The sequence below is a fragment of the Diplotaxodon limnothrissa genome, linkage group LG18 (genome assembly GCF_057381915.1).
Source record: "Diplotaxodon limnothrissa isolate DT_005_m linkage group LG18, D_limnothrissa_male_GT1.1, whole genome shotgun sequence".
Taxonomy (NCBI): Eukaryota; Metazoa; Chordata; class Actinopteri; order Cichliformes; family Cichlidae; genus Diplotaxodon; species Diplotaxodon limnothrissa.
In genome coordinates, this window is record NC_140613.1 from 8,495,797 (window position 1) to 8,515,833 (window position 20,037).

Genomic DNA, 20,037 nt, shown 5'->3' on the forward strand with positions numbered 1-20,037 from the left:
TTTGGGACTGTGTCAGGAAGGGCATCTGGGTTGCTGCAATTATTTTAAACTAAAAACCACAGAGCTATGTACAAATACTTCCATCAGTCCATTTTGTCAAGTGGACTGTGCCTATACTAACTGACATCGGGTGAGATTGAGAGGTAGGACACAGGTTATGGCAGGTGACAGGTTGTGTACAAGGGTACCAAAGAGGCAGACAACAACGCTCACATTCACTTACAGATGCTGATAACTGTCTTTGGACAGTGGGAGGTAGTCGGAGCACCCAGAGGAAATCACTTGTAAATCAAGAAGTAAACTCTAAAAAATGTAACCTAATTTTACAGTTTACTTAGACAGTCACATTTCCTTTTCATTACATTTTTATATTGATTTGATTTCCATTAGCATACTGATTTACCTATGTTTTAATAAAATAAAATAAAGTGTCAGTGAGTATTTTATTTTTGTCTAAATTTCTTGTGTTTAACATGAAGTTCATAAAAGTGAAGGAAACAGACATTTTTTTTTAGTTATTTTAGTATTTTAAAGTACAAATTGATTTCAGCCTTAAAATGGTGAATAAATGTGGGATTTCGTTTAAAGTTGGATGCATTTTGCTGCAAAGAGGTTCCAGATAAAAAAAAAATTTCAACAGTAAAACAGACATTTTCTGTAAAATAACCGAATTATTACACGTCACCTTCAACATTACGCCATGCCTTACAGCACTCAGACAGTTCAAACTCCTTTTCAAGCTTGAATCTCTTCAAGGTTTTTCAGAACGCCGCGGAACAACAACATCCGTAACGTCACTTCCGCTCACTGTCCGTCAAACATGGCGCTGCTTCTAAGGTCAGTTTATCTTTAGTGCATTACTTTCGGGCTCTGGGAAGCTTTTACTCCTTGTTCTTTGGGATATTGAGGCGCGTAGAGAAAAAGTATAATAAACTAAATGCACGTTTGAGGTCGACGCGCCTCGGTGTAACTTGTAGTCTCCGTTTATTATCCTTGTTTACCGCAAGTGTGGTGGAAAGCCGCTAGCTTACTGTAGCTATCGTGCTAGCGTCAGATGTTCTTGGTTATCTGAGAGTGGACTTTGACAAGTAGTGTTAATAATGACAGACGTAAGCGGTTATTTGGCGCCTTAACCTTCATATGACCGCTTGACGAATGCTTGATTCGCTGTTGATAATCTGAATTTGTTTGATTTAGGTTTGTGTTAAGTGATAATCGAACTACACCGTTACAGTGTCGTAACTCTACCCAGGTCAAATGATTGTCAAATGATTGGCGTTGTCTAAATTACCTTAAATGTGAAACAGATCTTTGTTTAGTAGAAGTGAACCTATTACCCTTTAGAGTTTGTTTAACAGACACTTCTCACTTGTTCCTTCTCGCTAGAGCTGGAGTTAAGACTTGGCTTTACTTATTGCTGGGTTTTCCCAACGAATATGCAAAATTTATGACCATAACTGTTTATAGAACTATAAAAATACAACAACGAACTACAAATCATTCTCTCTTAAGCATTTTTTATTGACAGTATTAACAATTTTACAGTATGAATAATAGCGACGCTCAAACCTTCTTTTGTGTCCTATTTTTTTTGTATGTGTTATTGTTCTTTTTTATGTTAATTTGTTGACTTGTTGCCCCTTGTTCCTATTTAGCTCTGTTTACTTATTGAAAAATCTTCATCATTACAACATATCTTTCTCATGGTGCTGCTGGTTTACTCTGAAGTAAACCAGGATTCAAATCTAAACCTGTTTTTGTTTTTTATGTCTTTAGGACGTTGGGACGTCAGAGTGTCTGTCTCTCCAAACCCCAGTACAGTGTCTTGTACAGACAGTGAGTTCTGTGCTTGTTTGTTAGTGCTTATAAATGCACACATAGATGCTACTGCAAACTTGTTTTCTGTAACCACCCCATTTTCTCTCCTCTTCAGTGTGGCTCCAATGGGATCCACAGCCAAGGAGGAGATGAACAAGTTTTGGGACAAAAATTCGAGATTAAACCGACCCATGTCTCCCCATGTCACCATCTACAAGTATGTACTGCATACCTTCTGGTGTCTACTCAGTGTTGTTCAGATGTGACTCAATTTGTTTTATGTTTTCAGAGACACCTCAAATCTGCAGCAACACGTTTTCTGAGCTGCAAATATTGTTACTTTTAAAATCATTTTTTCTGATTGTGCAGGTTTTTCATTCTTTTGAAGCTAATAAAACAGCAGGGCAACCCACAAATACCTGAGATTTAGTGCAATAAGCACCTTATAATGTACTGTCACCAAGTTATTGCAATCCTAACGCCTGCAGCAAAGAACCCCTTTTTTGTTCAGTATATGTCGGTATATGTAATTTCTCACTAGGCTACCCTCCTGGTTCAGCTGCCTTTTTTTTTAACTTTAATATTTTTCTGTCATTTGGGATCATTGTGATGACTCAGGGCACCTTTTTTTTTTTTAACACTGTCAACAATCTTCAGCTTCTCCAATCTGTAATCCAGTGATTTAAGTCATACTCTTTCACTGGGTTTAGCCTGTTCTGTACTAGAGCATTACCTTATTCATATTTATGCATGCAAACTTTGCATGTGCATCCATCACTGACACAAAATCAAAGTTCCATGATTAAAATGTAGAATTGCAGTGTTGTTACTTGTAAATCAAAGCCTCATTCATCATAAAACTGTTTTAAAGATTTAAAATAATCATTAGTTGAGGCCTGTATGTGTGAAAGCTAAATGTGCTCTGGTTTTTGGGGGGGGGTTTTGCGTCTCAGGTGGTCTGTCCCCATGATGATGTCCATCACACACAGAGGAACTGGAATTGGGCTCAGTGGAGGTAACACATCTGTTTTTTCCATCCAAAATTAAAGTTAAAGCAAGTAAATGATTTAGTTTTGCCCTTGAAGTACCAGTTGTGAAAGAAGCTATACAGCCACTGTCAGCTTTTAAGTGACCTTGGAAATGTCTTCAGGGCATTGTAGTCTGTCACTATTGATTTTTACTAAGAGCATTTACTGGAATTACAAAACACAAGTTGTTCAATACAATTAAACCTAACATGTGAAAATTAACACTAGATGGCTAACAGCTTTCAGTCATTCGCCTGGAGTAAAAACACGTGTCATTGTGGTATTGTATATCAGTGCTGCTGACCTTCATGGAACATGCTGTAAAAGCTGAATCAGCTTTGTTTATGTGTTAATTGGCTCGATAAGGGCCAAACTCAACAGCCAGGCTGGCTACCTCTCGGACATTAAGTGCCACTTACTGTCTCTCAGCTTTCTATTAGAATCACATGAGTAATCACGTGCCTGAAATCAACTTCGATTCACAGTGAGGGAAGTAAATCTATCACCAACTGACAGGAAGCCATATCAGTTCATCTAAACATAACAGTCAGTATTTAACATTTAGTTTTCAATGCAACTTTCTGTATGTATATAAATATTTTAAAGAATGTCTTTTCTCACACGGAGTTGTTTAGTTTATATTCTTTATCATCCAGGCAATACAGAAATAGAAGCTTTAAATAAGCCATTGTGTTCAGTGCATTGTAGCAGGCAGCCCAAGAAGCACTTGTTTGATCCAGATCCATTATTTGGCTGTCACTCCAGCAAGAGCAAAAAACAACAAAAAAGTATTTGCATAACTGAGGCTTTCACATGTTGCAAAATTACTGGTGAGCTGGATCATGTGGTAAAGTGGCTTATGGAGAGAAAATGTTAGAAGCATGTGGAGCTTCTTTTTGCATGTCTTAATTTCTTACTGATTATGAAAGGTGTGGTGGTCTCAGGATTTCTGTCTGTGTTTAGCTATCTCAGCATTTGCGGTGGCAGCGCTGGTTTTGCCAGGGAGCTACCCCTACTACCTGGATTTAATCCACTCACTGTCCATTGGTCCATTTCTCACTGGGCTGGCCAAATTCGGGATTGCCTTCCCAGTATCTTACCACACCTATAACGGCATCCGCCACTTGGTAAGATTTAATGATTTAATAATTTTAAAATTGCCTAATGATTTAACCGAGGAACTGCTTACCTTTTTCTTCCTCACACTAGAGTCTGTTTGAAATTCTTTGGTAGTTTTCCATTTGCATGTTTTATGAGGTGTCTGGACTGCTTAGCTTAAGCTTTTAACACTAGCATCCCCAGGCTTCTACAGATACAGATTTTTGTTTTGCTTTTGTCATGTTTACTAATTTTACTAATTACATTTGCCAACATTTATAAACTGAGGTTGTTTTTGTGTGCTTAATGTTCTTTTTATGATCTTCTTCTGTTTATTATTATCTAATCAGGGCTGGGATATGGGCAAAGGCTTCAAAATTCCAGAGGTCTACCGCACCGGCTACACAGTCATTGGTCTGTCCGTCATCACGTCAATAGCTCTGCTCATGATCTGAGCTCAGGACCAGACGTGATGAACAGAGCGAGTTAAAGTGAACGTGAACTGGATTTCACTGTGGGAGTTTTGTTTTGTGTATATGTACCGTGGCCTAATGCAGACTTATGTCATCAAAGTGTTCAATAAAGGATTATGTTATTCTAAATTTAGAAATTATGTTTTGATGTTTCTTCCTTTGAATTAATTACACTTGGAGAGTCTTTGGGGTCAGCAAATGCAGCAGCAGAGTGCAAGGTGCATGCAAATGTGACCCAGTTTATTTCACACTTGTTCTCAGCGTGAACAACAACCAGCGGCCAAAATTAGACATGTCCTACATGCCTTATGTAATTTGCCTAATTGTGCTGTGACGTCAAAATCATTAATTACTTTTCTTTGCCCTGAGTGCTCAGTCACTGCCAGTTCAACCAGTGTGTCTGCTGATGTTGTTTGTGCACAGAAAGGTGTGTTTGTATGTTGTTGTTTTTTTAAACTGTAGGCTGTCATTTATATTTTAACTTATCCAGGCTGCAGATGCTCAGATACATTTTTAACGGCAGGGAAGGGAGAGGCTGAAATGTAGAGGCAGCTCAGTGGGGGAAGCTGTGCATGTGAACAGGCTCCTCACCGGCAGCCTGCCTCGGGCCTTACCTCCAACTGAGCCGCACAGGAGTTACACACTGCATCTCACCTGCTTTTGTCCTGCAGTGTGAATAAAGGCAAGCTGTGATGTAAAGTCAGATCCAACTCCCGCTTGTGCTGCGTACAGTAACAAGTGCATACTGATCAACAAAAAACAGGTTCTGAGGTTAGCTGTAACAAAATTGGCTCATTAATTTGTAACCGATGCCTGGAGGGGAAATGCCTGTTAGGCAGAATGTCTTTTTGGTTTATTGATGAATATATATATATATATATATATATATATAAAATTTTTTATTTTTATTTTTTTTCTCGGGTGTTGTGTCATGCGTTTTGTCAGTCTGTTTCTAAAGGACACATCAAACTGTTTTTTCCAGTATTTGTAAAAGTCAAGAGTTAATTCAGTGCTTTTGATGGTGTTGTAATGTCCACAGAGTCATATCAGCTCTGTTGCTGGACAGGCATTGCTATACCTAACCACTGCCAGCTCAATGTTACATCAACTCTTGCAAAATGCCTCTCTGTACACGAGTTTTTTTGTCTGATTGCTGTTAATTTGGCATACGCAGGATTCCCCACACAAAGTGCTATCCACACAACAGGCACATTTCCACCTGAGCTGCACATCCATTGGTCTGCAATTTTCTATTGTGATGGATGGGAAAATTGCTCAGGCTCTGCAGGATCCAAGACTGAATTTGTTTATAGACTGTTTGCACTAAACCCTGCGGAATTTCTTCTCATTTTTGGGAGTAAAAAAAAGAAATGGGGGGGTAATAGAAGTATTGGCTGTTTCATTCCCCTACAAACAACAAGCACTCTGGCTCATAGTTGTTGATGCATTTCCAATGCACAATGTTCCATCTTTTAGTTTTGCTCTGATAACATCACCATAATGATATTTTGACGAGATAACTTGCACGAAACAAATGGGGGATGAAAAGCGGGAGTTCCCACTGTTTCTATGAGACATTAAGTCACTGATGATTATGCGGCGGCAGCACCCCCTACCGTTTGGCAAATTATTACACCACAGAGCTGCGGTCCTGATGCTGAGGGGTGGTGAGGATGCTGCGCAGGGCTGGGAGGGGGAGTATAAACCCGGTTTTGATAGAAAAAACGGTACCTCAGTCTCTGTGGCGCAATGGAATAGCGCGCTGGACTTCTAATCCAGAGGCTCCGGGTTCGAGTCCCGGCAGAGATGTGGATGTAAGGATCCGGCTGTAATTTTTTTCCTTTAATGAGAAGGGTTCGGAATAAAGCTTACTTTTTTTTTAATGTTCTTTGCAGATAAGATGTGCATAACAGAGCTGCTCTGTACTGTCGACGACAAGGGTGGATTGGTGGAAAGAAGATGATTCATAGTCGTGTTTATTTTGCAGAAGCTCAAAAACAGTGCATCTGGCCTGGTAATTTCACAGGAGCCAAGTCACCGCGCAAAGGTCATCTCATCTATGCAGATTTGAAATAGGGAAAAGGCGTGAAACCATAGCAGAACTTCACGGGGCTTCCTTCCCAGCTTTACTGTCCAGGCTGCGCGCTAAGTTATCACGCGAGCACATTACTGCACAGTCTCACCAGCGGACACGCGCGCACGCTCACGGTTTCGGCACCTGGGGCTGTTCGCTCATTTAAACCAGAGCAAAAAGCTTTCCTGAAGCAGCGGCAGCAGCTAAACGTTTAAAGCCTTTTGCCGTCCTCGTAACAAGTGTTTAATGATGCCAGATGCCGCGTTTCCATCCTCCCATTCGGTTCAGAGACAGAGGGAGAGATAAAGGCTCCGGTTTACTTTGAACATAAATGACTCATAGTGCTAGAATTTTTTTTTTGTATGCAGATTCTGTATTGAATTAAAGACCATAACTACATTGTACAGTGCGAGTGGAGAAGAAGAGTTGGTGGAAGTCATTGTGTATTTTTAAATTAAGGGAAATCAGGGTGGGGACCTTGAATCCTTTCAAGGATCCCCGAAGGTGGACTATTTCCATCTTTAAAACCCCCCAAATCTGGGAGCCCAGAGCTGATATTGTTATTTGCTTTCAGTGTGGGAAAGCAGCTGCTTGCTTGAAGATCTCTCAAACGCCACGACTCCCCTACCACTCCCCACTCCCCCCGCGCTCCCCATGGTTTTTATAATTTTTTATTTATTTATTAATTTTTTCATTCAACCCCACCTCCTCGGTTTCAGTTTGTTGCCACCACCACTGATTGGGCTGTCGTGACATCCATGTTTAACCCCATCATGCCTCCCCACACACAGGCCTAATCCGCCCGCAAACTAATCCTTAATCCTCTCTGGCAAGTTGAACAACCCCTCCCCCTCCTCCCTCTCTCCCTTCCACCCTTGGATCCTGATTCCCAAACGGGACTGACGTCAAAAACGTCAAAACTACAAGGACTCTCCCCTTTAACGTTGCAAGCATATGCAAAACTCCCAAGGGTGTAGCCATTATGATGTAGAAACATTAATGGACTACTGCACAAACTGTGAAACGACAACGTCTCAGCAAAGTAGGACTTACAGTATTCTGGGAAAATAGGGAGGAAACGGAAGTCCCACAACTCCACAAGGCCAAGGACTCGGTTAAATCATTAGGCAACCATGGAAATTATCTAACCGATGGGAAATAGTAGTGGGCCTATCTGCAAGATATAAGTAATAGCTCCAAAGCATCAATGATAAGAAACATTATACTCCACTGAGAACCGTGACAATCAGCTTCAGATGACCCGATGTGAGATATGTAGGTCTGAATTCAGGAGAAGAATTTTGTACCTACTCTGTAGGCTATGGAAACTTTAGATAAAGCGAGCTTATGTACAACAGGGGATAATGACATTCCATAAAGGCAGATAAGGTCAGATGACTCACTGTGGGATATTATAGCAACATTACGATGATTTTTCGCTATGGTAAGATCTTACTATCCGCTCCATCTTCTTCATGCTGCTCTCAGTCAGTAGGCCCCTGCTCTGGCCCTGTTATCCCGGTGGTACGGGCCAAATCGTATTAAAATCCCCTCCCTCCCTCCATCCCTCCCTCCCGTGTCCCCTCCCCTCCCGCTCGTCTTTCAGACAGTCTGTTTTTGCTGCAGTGAACGGTAGCCGTGGAGAGCGAGCTAGAGAGAGATAGAGATACAAAGACAGAGTGAGAGAGTGAGCGGAGGGGGAAAAAGCAAGAAAAACAAGGAGTCGGGAGAAGGAACAAGGAGAGAGAAAAAAGTCGATAAAAGCAGATTGAAAGAAGGCTCTGAACAAGCGACTGCTGCGCATCAAAGGAGGGACCTTACTGGGGACCTTATTGGAGACCAGCATCAACAAAACCCGACTCCGGAGGCGGACTATACCGGTGTGTGAGCGTGTGGTTATTGCCGTGCAATGTTTCACAGTTTGTATTAATGTACAGGGTTAGGATGTAGCCTGTAGGGCGGACAGGAGACACCTGTCAGTGGTGACGCTTTTCCGTCTCCAGGAATGTGTCCGTGTGCGCACTGCGAGTCTCCCTTCTCTCTCTCTCTCTCTCTCTCTGTAATCCGTTATGCCTGCCCAGGGAGAGAAGTGTATAATCCCTGAGTGTTTCATAATTTACTCTAAATGTACGTTTTGTTGTCGGGCTGTCTGCGCTGTTCCCGACTCCTCTCCTCTCCTCCTTTTTTTTCTTTCCGCGCTCTTTTGCAGAAAAAAAGATCTTAACTCGCGGGGTGTGCAGCAGCCACCTCTCTCCAGCCTTTTCAAGAGTCTCTCAAATTCTCAAGAGCACCAGATTTTTCTGCAAGCGCGGGAGAAGGACTGGTTTTCCGACCTGAGAACCAGTCCTCTGGTGCTCTCGCGGTCCGTCGCAGCAATGCAGGTAGCCATGCGCGAGCTGTTGTTGTTTTCATTATTGTTGTTATTATTTTTATTGTCGTCATCTTTATTGGTTTCACTCTCCACGTTAAGCGTAAGCAAAGAACTTCTGTTCTTCGCGCTCAGTTTCCGCGTTATTTCCCATGGATACACTTGGTCCAGTTTTGTTTTCGCTTCTCGACATCACTCAACAGAAAGGGCTGGAGCAACAATAAACATAGACACCCCCCACCCCGTCTCTAGTCCCCAACATCCCTTTCCCATGACATGCCCCCCCTCCTCCACGTCCCCCCTCCGCTCCATTACTCCATCCCACCCCTTGTCCCCGCCCTAACCGCCCGCTCGTGCGTCTGTCCCGCAGCCAACGTTACAGCCCCGGTTCCCTCTCGGCGATGACAATGAGGGAGCCGTCCACAGATGGACCGAGGGCTCACCTCTGCGCAAGCTACTGCTATTTTAAGGAATCTGCGTGAGAGAAAGAGGAAGAGAAGGAGTGCGAGAGAGAGAGAGAGTGAGAGCGAGTGCCAGAGAAGCTATTAAGCACGATGGTCCGTCTCCGGTCTAGTGCAAAGCGCACCGTGTATTCTCAGCGGGCGGCAGGTGTATCTCTCCGCTGCTGCTGTGTCTTTCATTGTCTTTCCTCTTCTCCTTTTTTCTTTCACTGCCAATTGTGGGAATGTTGCTTAGCGTTATTTTTAATTAGAGTGAGTTAGTTGGAGCTCGAAAATGGCCCCAGAAACATTCGTTTTCCTTCTTTCCACATGCGCACAGCTTGTTAAAGTGGAATAAATTGACAGTAATATGAACACCACCCCCCACCACCCCCATTCGTCTCGTCTCCCCTCATTAACACTTAAACATCGCCACCATCTCCGTCTACTCCTTTGTTTGGCTCTATCACCGCCCACTCTCTCCTTACTCCCACCTCCCTCAATCAGTCGTCGGTATAGTATGACACAACCAGATCGATGAATACCCATGGAGCAACGCGTGAGTAACGGGTGGGCCAAGCGTTTATTCAGCTGCAGCCAACCAGTGGCAGGGGATGCAATTAGTGGCCAGTTGGCCTTGCCTGCTTGTTTTCTTTATCTCACCATTGCTTTCCCTGCAGGTGACACTCCAGAGCTCCTCTGCCCTCCTGAGGATTCAGTGAGACAGGCGGATCTGTGTGCCCGAACATGGCCTTCCCATCAGCCCCCTTTGCATTATGGAGTGTCAGCTTATTGACAATACTCTTCACAGCTGCGGTTCACAGCAATACTAGCTTTGGTAAGCACATCTCTCTCCCTCTGTATCTGTCTGCCTCTTACTGTCTCTCCCTGGGCCCCTGACCTCCCTGACCCTCTCTCTCTGTCTCTTGTGGTGGCCCTTATCTGTTTACTTGAGGCTTTTTCGTTGTTTCCTGTATTATGACAAGGGAATCAGAGCAGCGTTAATAAGCACATGGGACACTCCCACCTCCCCAGACCCCAGTGGGATTTCTGCTGTTGTTTTTTAGGAATGTGTGTGACTCGCACGTGGGTGTAGGGCTCAGCAGTGCATTGCAGGTCCTTTGCCAGAGTAGCACACTGCCCAGTAACTTCCTCTTCTTTTTCTCTCTCAGTGACATCTTAAATGACTTGCATAAGGTCACTTAAGATGCAAAAACACAGGCAAACACTCATCATTAGCAGTCTTGGATGTTTACCTGCTTAGCATCTCTCTGTCTTTCTCATGAGTATACACTTGGAGATAAAGAGCGATTGTCTTGTGCTTTCTCAGGTAGGGGCAAAGCAGCGTGCAAACTCTTATACAGACATATGACAGTCCTTATGGCTGAAGCTCAAACTGCGATGAGCTGGGTGCGGCTCAAAGCGGATGGTAAGAGAGGATTTGATGAGAGAAGCACTTTGTAATGATATCATCCTTGCTGTGAGTGGCGAGAATATACAGACCGATGTGCTTTCCAATTACATAACACTCAAGTGACTGACTGCTGGTAATACAACCTTTAGAGGACGAGTTTTGCCAGTGGTAAAATGGTGCGTCACCACTGGCCCTCAATCCACAGAAAATTGATTGACATAGGTAGAATCCTGTCGGCATGTTTCTCATTACACTTGGTATTTTTTTGCACAGAGTTTGACAAAGAACTGTAAGACAATATAGCAGGTAATAAGGCTCCTAATAGATGTTCCCTGATTTGCATTTCCAATATATATTCTCAGAGGCCCCTTGTATTCACTTATGCACACCCACACTATTTCACAAATCTGAATGCACCTGTGAATACACACTGCATGCATATGCATGGAGAAATACACAGTATACGCCCATAGATATGCACGCACACAGACTACATTTACTGTACTTTGAATTTGTTTATCCACATCAGCTGTTTTTATTTTCTGTTGAAATAGGTATACTTGAGTTTCCGTGCATTTATGAATTCAATTTGGGGGAGCGAAGGATTGTCGGTGTGAGCTCACATTGGTCAGTGCGGTAGAAAGTGAGAAACAATATGGGTATGTCTAGAAGTTGGGATCAGGCCGCTGTAATACAAATGCAAATGGAAGCATGTCAAAACCTTTAGAGTTGCTGAAGATGAGAAATGCACAAACAATCACCTCAGACTGAGGCACTGATGATGAAACATCAATCTCCTGTCAGGATGCTGACCCCAACTGTGTAGTTCGTCATTGAAACCCAGGCGCTGGTTCGTTATTTGGGTCCGAAAATGATTTTGGCTCGCATTCACATGCATGTCACATTTGATTAAGGTGTGCCTGGAGGGAGGCCTGACCATGCGTGACCAATTCTTGCTTTGGTCTCACCTAAGTGCTGTTTTACATTATCATGTCAGTCAAGGAGAGTAATTAAGCCTGGGACGTCTGACAGCATTTAGGAGATGAGAAAACACGTCAAAGAGCACAGCTGAGAGATGGGAAGCAACCGTGGAGTGCTGAGTTAACAATTTTGGCATCCATGTCTTTTTGTCAGTAATATGTGTCATCAAATAATGATCAAGTACTTGTATTAATTCCACAGAAACCAAATTAATAATATCACTGCAGTGAAATCAGTCAGAATCACTTGTCAAAAATGTTTGAAAATATATTTTTTGCACCATATAGAAATGCATTAATCAGAAGAAGACCGGATACTTTTTTATCAGTAGTATTGAAATTTGTCTTAGTGGCCTTGATGCAAGAAATAATGAAAAGTTGTAGATTTTCCCACTGGCAAACAAGGAACCCAGCTTTTATTCAACACATACAACACCAAGGAACAATGCCAAAAAATTCAAGATACAGAAAAATAGATATATTCATGAATAAATCTTGTGTTTGCTGCTTTGTTCTTGACATTTGAGTAATGTGGTAAGCAATGGTGTTGCAGTTATAGAGGGAAATGTAGTGCATAAGCCGCAAAGCACCAGCCCATCACTCACATCCGCTCCGATCTGTCTGAATGTTGTGACACAGCAGCAGAGCTGTTAGTAGAAGGTGGAGTAGGGTGGGTCATGCCGTCATAATGGAGATCTCCATGCTAAGTGGCCTTGCAAGAGAAGGGTCTACTTAGCTTAAATAATTCAGTGTTATGTATCAGAGAGGAAAACGATTAGCTCAGCAAGTCAACGTTAAAGCAGATGAGCCATCAGAGTAGGACCGTCTATTATTGTTATACTCAGAGTCCACAGTGGATTAAAAATATGTTGACTGTTTGTCTCTTATCATCGGTCAGAGAGGTACAATTAAGAAAAAAGAAATACTTTCCCAGGACATATGGGGTTGATCATGTATTATGATAGCGTTCATGATAGTTTAAACTCTTGATCAATCCTGGACTTCCATTTGATGTATGTCAAAGTCATGGAAAGGACAGCACTAACTCTGCTCTGGATTTATCTGTGGCCAGGCATCCTTGGAGCATGTGAACGAATCAGGGAGACACTAATTGCACGCCATTTGACATATCCATTTCCACAGCTGGATGTGCAGCCATGCGCTGTAGATGGAAAGTGCCTCTCAGAAGGGCACAGATTAGGCATGCAATTGGCCGGCTGTGCCCTGGTTCTGTACCGCTGACCCAGTTGCCACAGGACTGCTGTGTAGTGTGAGGGTCCGTCTGCTGAAGCACTCAGTTGACAGCACGTAGAACAGTGTGCTGCGACCTCCAATCAACCACCTGGCCCTCAACGCTATGGCAGCCTGATGGCAGTCTGATCTCAGACTCCAGTAGAGTGTTTGCATTCATGGCAGGAAACATGCCTAATAGTTTATTTACTTCAGCGAGTTCTGCTAGTCAGAAACACTGAATGAATCCCGATGCTTCCAGCTGAGGCTAGTAATGGATAAGGATTAAAGGACGGGAGCAGTGTGGACCAGTTGTTAGTGTGGTAAGATTTATAGGCGGGAGGGCTCTGCGTGTGTGTGTCTCTGCCAGTGGTTCACTTTATACTGCTACAGAATGGGTTCCTTTCCCCCAGGAGCAGCTCTTTCTCATTGGCTAAAAGCCCACTTCCTGTGTGTGTTGCTGTTGTTTGGTGTTGACTTCCTGTGTGCCAAGATGGGGGAACATTTGGCTAATACACAGTACGGCTAGCACACAATAGCAGTAGGCGGTTTGGATGGGAGGCCTCTGCCTGTTAACAAGGCTGACTGATAAGCAGTGACTCATTAACAAGCCGAGGTACACAGAGCCTGGGGGAATTACCGCCTAGCCACTGTGACATTAATAAGAGGCCTAAGCTATTTTTCCATTTGGCTCCACTGGCATGGGGCTAAACCAGTGGTTTCCAATCTCAGTGCTGGCTATTTATTTCCTCCAGTGCTCTTCTATTACTTTCAGCCACTGGTTACCTGGTCTGATTGGAGTGTGGGCTGATCAGTATTGTCAATGTGGGCTGTAGCTAATGACATCTGCCGCTTCAATAGAAAAACCAGACAGCCCTCATTAGTTTTCTGCAGATTCATTCAGAAACATCTGGGGAGGAGCCCAATTAATTATTCTTATACTAATCATGCCAGTTAGTTAACAATTGTCTTTTAAGAGAAAAACGACAATGACATAATCTAGCACATATCCTAGATTTGAATCTGTGAAACTGAAGGAGATTGTGACACTACATGGATCCAATTAAGCATCTAAAATACACATGCTAAAACATGTAGTAAAGCTCCAGGAGACTGTCTGCTATCGGAATTTTAAATCTAAAGCCATATTACTTCTATTGTCTTGTGTGTTTATTCTTCTCTGATCCTTTAAGTGTTTTCTTGTCCAGATCAGTTTTCTGATTATAAATTGGATTCTGATTGGCTGGCATTAGTTTGAAACAGATTCACATCTGGCAGAAAACCAATTATTTCTCCTGTTCATCATGCCGATTAATTAGTGTGCTGTGGCTGATTGATTAAACTTCCAACAAAGCTCTAACCATGAGCACTAGAGCCCCCGGGAATGATTTGCATCACACATTGTACACATTGCTGTTTCTTCATGTTATGCTCATACATCTCTCGACATGCTGAAACATTACACATGCGTAAGCGGCAGGAAGAGAAGGTCACAGTTCAACAAGGCAAAAGTGTTGATAAGTCATTTGTAGCTAAATTAAGCAGAATTAAAATGCAGTGGCGCGCCAGTATCTTCGGATGTTAGAAGTATCAACTGCACCCAAACAAGACTCTATTAGACCTCATCAATCTGAAGCAGATCTCATCCACCCAGGCTCTCTCAGGCAAAGTGAGATTACATCAGAACAGATCAGTCTTGCATGCTGCCATCATAATAACAGCAAATGCCATTAAGAAACCAAAAGAAAGAAGTGCTCTTGAGATTTTGATGAGCGGCAACGCATTCGTCGCCCTCTCTGGTGCTTCGCAGAAGACACATCACCTTGCAGCAACTCAGGGTTGTGAAAAATAGGGGTCCCGCATTTACAGAGCAGCCAGCTTCAAAACCATCACCTCACAAACACACTACAGATTAAACAAACCTAACAACAACAACAACAGCGTCAGCCTTGAAATAAATTAATTTACCATGTTTCCACCAACAAGAGCCCGTATTGTGTTCAGCACTCATCTGGCTTTTCCTTTGATCAAGGCCCTCGCGCTCATTCCCCCATTCCTACCTGCCTGCTTTTCTCATGTTATCTGCTGAAATTCTCTGGCGGGTATTTTAATTGATTGCTGCAGGGGTGGAAATCACCAATGGTGTCATTAGCGCATGGGTGGTCAGACCAAGGGCTTCCTGGAAAGGTGTATCTGTTTGTTGAAGCACATCACTGTGCTGTGTGTAAACTCCAACTATGACCGGGTGCTGGAAGATTCGAGTGCATGGCTGTAAAGCGAAGCATTTGTATTGATTGACTCTGAGTGCTGAGGGTTCCCCCTGAGCGCAGGAGCTCCACCAATGAAAGAGCGGAGGTTGCTCTTATATATTGCCTCTTTTTAATGATGCCATCACTTCAGCTTGTGGTAGAGAGTGTGTCTGTGGGGGGATCTTATCACTAATACCACAACCATAAAGCCATTTCAATTCACCTGTGTGTTGTGTAGGGAACTCTACCTAGTTCTGCTGAGGATATCACTGTCCATTGACTGGATGGTGAGTCTTATTGAGCCTCTAATATAACTGTCAAATATAGAACCAGTTTAGGAAAAGGACTGTGAAGCAGTTCTCCAGATTAGTACTTAATGTAGTATAAAGTCTCACGAGAATAAGGAGAATAAATCTGATGTCTGACACTTTTTCTTTAGCGCTATTAAAGTGAATCAGCAGACAGAGTGACAAGGTCTTTGAATCTGTGTCCTTCATCAGCACATGCGGCAAAGTTTTTTTTAATAGCTTTACCATCGACTGGCTGATTATCAGTTCAACTGAGTGCCAGTTGGATCCTAAAATCGGATACAATTACTTTTTAGTGGTATATTATTGTGCCGGAGCAGAGTTGAATATTGCCTCCTATACACAGCATATTTATTTATTGTTTTAGTTGCAAGTTTATTGTTTACAGAGATATGTTTTCTGCATTGAAACTATTGGACAGTATCATTATTAAAGTTTTTGCATTGTAACACAGCCACTGCTCAGTGGAATTCATTTATGGTTCCACTGCACTGCTGCACTCCTTATGCCTCCCAATCATATTGTACCACCCTGCTTGAATGCTCATAGCTTCTATATATACTGCAGATCTGCTATTGAAATTCATTCTGTATTATTTAAATGCCCTTTGAATTAATGCACTACCTGGCATTTAGTGTATGTGTTTTCATCATTTATGGCTGCATTGTAATCGGATCAAATATTTTAATGCAGCCAATGCAAAGCGGGGGTGTCATTTGGGGAGGTTGCTTTTTCAACAAGAACAGCCATGACGGGCATAGGATCATTAGACATGATACTATAGAGCCTGGATTTACTTTTCATTGAAGTGGAAAAGGTCGTCTTTTACGAGTCTTTCCTGGAAGGCAACAAAAATGATGACGAGGGATTTTTACTGCAGTTTGCAACTACTGTAAAGGCTAGGGGAAAAAGGGGATAGGAGTGAGAAACTGATGGGATCTGAGTGTGGTGCTGTATTGTACCACTGTAGGTGTCTTTGGAGAGGCTGAAGGAACAGCAAACTCTGGAGAAGTTTAGACTTTTCTGCAGTGGTTGCAGGATGCGAATATACACTTTATTTACTCCTGGCTGAGGTTTGATCATCTCTGTGGGTGGTGTGGAGGACCTGATAGCGTTAAGATCGTGCCATGTATTTACTCTCTGTAAAGCCATGTTTTTTTCTGAGTTACAGAGATCCAAAGAAATTGAATTTTAATACAAGGTGTAAATTATGCAAGAGTGCTAAATGTTTTAAAAGAAAGAGGAAGTAAATTGTCTTTTTGTTTAGTTTCCTCTGTGTTCATGCACCTCATTTCAAGTTCTTTTAAAGTGTTTTTGGTTTATTGTTATTGTTCTTCTCCTTCAATGTCACAACCTAGACAGGTACCCGCCTGATACAGTGAATATTTTCATTGTTGGAACATTTTCATTGTACACAGCGATATGACCTAAATTAGTATCATTACACTTTTATGAGATTTGCTGCTCCCGTCTATTCTTGTCTTAAGTGGAGGAACTGAAGTCATCACTTTAAAGGAAAAAAAAAGCAGCAGTCTGCTGATGAGCATGAAAAAATCTTGTTTGCTTTATTCTGTCATCCTTGAGCTTTTAAAAAGTGCCACATCTATGTTTTCTATTAGGAACTCACGAAAGGAATATAATGCCTCGTTTTAAGCGGTAGATAAGGTCTTATGATCAGTGAGTCATTGTAATGCAAGTGCAGACTTTAAACTCACGGTGACCAGTCGAGAGGTCCAGGCTCGGCTTTTAATCTGGACCTGACCCTTTGCACCGATCAAGGTACGATGAACTCGTGATGAGTAGATGCGACTTTTGACGATGGGGCCATCGCCACACCGTGTAACTCAGCATTACTGTGCCGGTTGAAGACAAAAGCACCAAATAGGCATCTCTAATCTCCCTGCTGAATGAATCCGAAACAAAGAGAGGAGGAACGCAGACATAGAAGCTTGGACACACATGGGATAAGCTGATTACCCAGGAAAGGAGGGAGGGCGAGGGAGACAGAGGGAGAAAGACAGAGGCATTCACGTGAACAAGAGAAAACCATACAGTAAGGGTGCATGACGGCAGGGAAATGGAGGAGGAGGGGTTGGGAGGGAGGAGGAAAAAAAAGTGAGCGCACTCTAATGATGGGGTGAACAGACCGGAGAGAAAATGAAAAGAAACAGTGTAGGGAGCGAGGGAGGGAGAAAGAACTCACAAGAGAAAAAAAGGTGAACGCTTAAAAGGACGAGCCCTGGCGCGCTACACAGAGCATGCAATAGGAAAATGAAGGGAATGCATATTTGCCTCTGATATCCTTCTTAGCCATGCGACACAATCAAAAAACAGGACATTATGCTAATGCGAGACTGCTCAGCAATATAATTGCAACCTGACTCATTTCACCTGTCGCTATATATACAAACGGAATTACACCCAATCCAGGTGTACAGGCTAAATATACAGCTAATTAAAATTAATGAGATTTACTTAGAAAAGAATATGCTTCTTCTCTAAGCTGCTTATCCCTGCATGGGAATCGGCTACACACACTGACACACACACACACTCACCTTTGCCAGTTCTCTAAGATACACACACTTCATTTTGATTCACTCTCCTTCACTTCGCTTTCTCACCCTCTGCTAGGCAGACTGTTAAGAAACCCCAGTATGCTAGCACGCACGCACGCACGCACGCACGCACGCACGCACGCACGCACGCACACACAAACACGCAGTCTATCTATCTGTCTTTCAGCCAGCTTTCCTCTCACGCAGACTTAAACATGCTCCTTGCTCAGTGAACATGAAGTTCTTGACTGTACGTTGCCATTCACACACATAGACATGAATAAACAACTGAGTTTCTGGAGAAAAAAAGTTGAGATTGTATTGAAAATGATTTGCAAGTCATTGTTTTCAGTTTTAGAAATTAGGTTGTGGACAGTTTCAGTGAGATTCTTAGATGACCAAGACACATCGCTCTAATCTCTTAAACCACTTTAGCTTAGCTTTTGGTGTTTTTGTTATGCAAACACAAATGCAACCTTCATGTATTCCTAACAGTGCTGTAGCGTGCTAGTGTTGCTCCTACATAATCATGTTAATGATGCTCCATGACCATCATTACAACTGACAAATTATGTATATAACTCAGGAACAAATATTAAATCACAACGTGTCCTGTAGTGGAAGACGTGTAGCACAATAAAGTCAATTTGAAGATGAGGGTCAAACACAGGATTTTACCCTCGAGAAACCCAAATTATATTAGACTTACATTATATTTTCATTTTTTATGCATTTTTCTTCTTTTGATAAAGTACCTACATGGCTAAGTTGAGGAAAAGATAGTAGTTTCTGTTAAAACAGAGCCTTTTGCAGTATTAACGCTGTATTAAAACTGTTTCTGATTGGCTTTCTGCCAGAAAGCCCTCTCTCATGTGCATGTCCTTCCCTGATGTGGGATAATATCGGATGATATCTGATTGTGCGAGTGACAAGATATCTGTGTAAACGAACTCTTGACCTAAAACGGGTTACATAAACATTAATGAAATCTGAACACTAGTCGTCAGCTCAACACTTTAAAGAAACATGATAAAGACAAGCGCATATGGTGATATTTACTTGTAATGTGATGGCCCAAGACACCAGCTCAAACCAATTATAAACAGGGTCTTAGAGGCAGCAATGCAAACCCACAAGCAGATGCTTGTGACCACACAAAAACACTTCCAGGAAAATGCACGTGTACATTTATGCATAAAGACATGAATAAGACACACACAAACATATATTCAAATGGAGCTTTGAAGGCACTCTGTTCTTTACTTAAACAAAAATACCCCTGTGAGCCAGGCTGTTGACTGCCAGATGAAAAATTGTGTTTAGCCGGGGAGCGCGCATACAGCATACATATATATACTCCCCGCACTGTGTTCCTCTTGTATACACACAGTGTAGGCGTTTGATATGTAACAGTTCCCAAATTGCTTATGCATATGTTTTTTCCCCATAAGGTGTTGTCCAACCGGCAATTCTTCAATTCCGAGTGAGCAAAGTGCTGAGTAATTAAATGGCTCTTCAAGTCATCTCTGAAGTAGTGTTGTAGGAGGACACTGGGAAAATGACACAGAGCAAATTAATCACGCACTTTATTAACAGACTTAGGTTTCAGCGGAACATTGCTGTCTCCACCGCAGCGAGTTGCACCACTTGGCACACCCGACCCTGAGCACATTCACCCTAACACGTACAGTGGGTCACACATGCACTCACACACTCATCTGAGTGTTATGTGAGTAACACACACTTCCGTGCTCTCCTCTTCCTTCTGTCTCTATCTCTCTCTCCTTCTGTCAGAGCTTCATTTCTCAGCCTGGTGAGTACTTGAATGTCATTATGACTTTTGCTATCAAAAGCAAACAGCGGGGCAGGATTGAGGAGTGCATGCCAGACCTCCCGTTTTCCACGCTGAGAATGCCGCAGCATGTCGAGTGCTATTTTGATTGTTTCAGATTTTTTCCTGCTTCTGTGTGACAAAAGGATAGGCTTTTTTTTTTAAAGA

The 20,037-nt window shown here is 42.5% G+C and overlaps 2 protein-coding genes and 1 non-coding gene across 7 annotated transcripts in view; all 3 read left to right on the forward strand.

Moving 5' to 3' along the window:
- Window positions 1-807: 807 nt before the first annotated feature.
- sdhc (succinate dehydrogenase complex, subunit C, integral membrane protein) lies at window positions 808-4,524 on the forward strand. Its single transcript, XM_085377956.1, has 6 exons — window positions 808-837; window positions 1,777-1,836; window positions 1,934-2,035; window positions 2,772-2,833; window positions 3,810-3,973; window positions 4,295-4,524. The coding sequence occupies exons 1-6, from the start codon at window positions 821-823 to the stop codon at window positions 4,397-4,399; spliced, it is 510 nt and encodes a 169-aa protein (XP_085234082.1). The 5' UTR covers window positions 808-820; the 3' UTR covers window positions 4,400-4,524.
- Window positions 4,525-6,152: 1,628 nt separating this feature from the next.
- Window positions 6,153-6,226, forward strand: trnar-ucu (transfer RNA arginine (anticodon UCU)). The gene has a single exon. It is a non-coding gene; the product is annotated as a tRNA-Arg (tRNA).
- Window positions 6,227-8,107: 1,881 nt separating this feature from the next.
- cadm3 (cell adhesion molecule 3) overlaps window positions 8,108-20,037 on the forward strand; it is a 121,160-nt gene continuing 109,230 nt past the window's right edge. For 4 of the 5 annotated variants that reach the window (XM_085377752.1, XM_085377753.1, XM_085377754.1 and 1 more), the window contains exons 1-2: window positions 8,108-8,371; window positions 9,980-10,137. In XM_085377752.1, coding sequence (XP_085233878.1) covers window positions 10,047-10,137 — 91 coding nt within the window. In that variant the 5' untranslated portion in view covers window positions 8,108-8,371; window positions 9,980-10,046. Of the gene's footprint in view, window positions 8,372-9,979; window positions 10,138-20,037 lie in introns of those variants that run through there. The other variant, XM_085377755.1, reaches the window with a different exon arrangement.

Coding starts and splice junctions, on each gene's coding strand:
- sdhc (XM_085377956.1), top strand. Junction 2,036..2,771: donor CCCCATGTCACCATCTACAA/GTATGTACTGCA, acceptor TTTGCGTCTCAG/GTGGTCTGTCCCCATGATGA. Junction 3,974..4,294: donor ATAACGGCATCCGCCACTTG/GTAAGATTTAAT, acceptor TTATCTAATCAG/GGCTGGGATATGGGCAAAGG.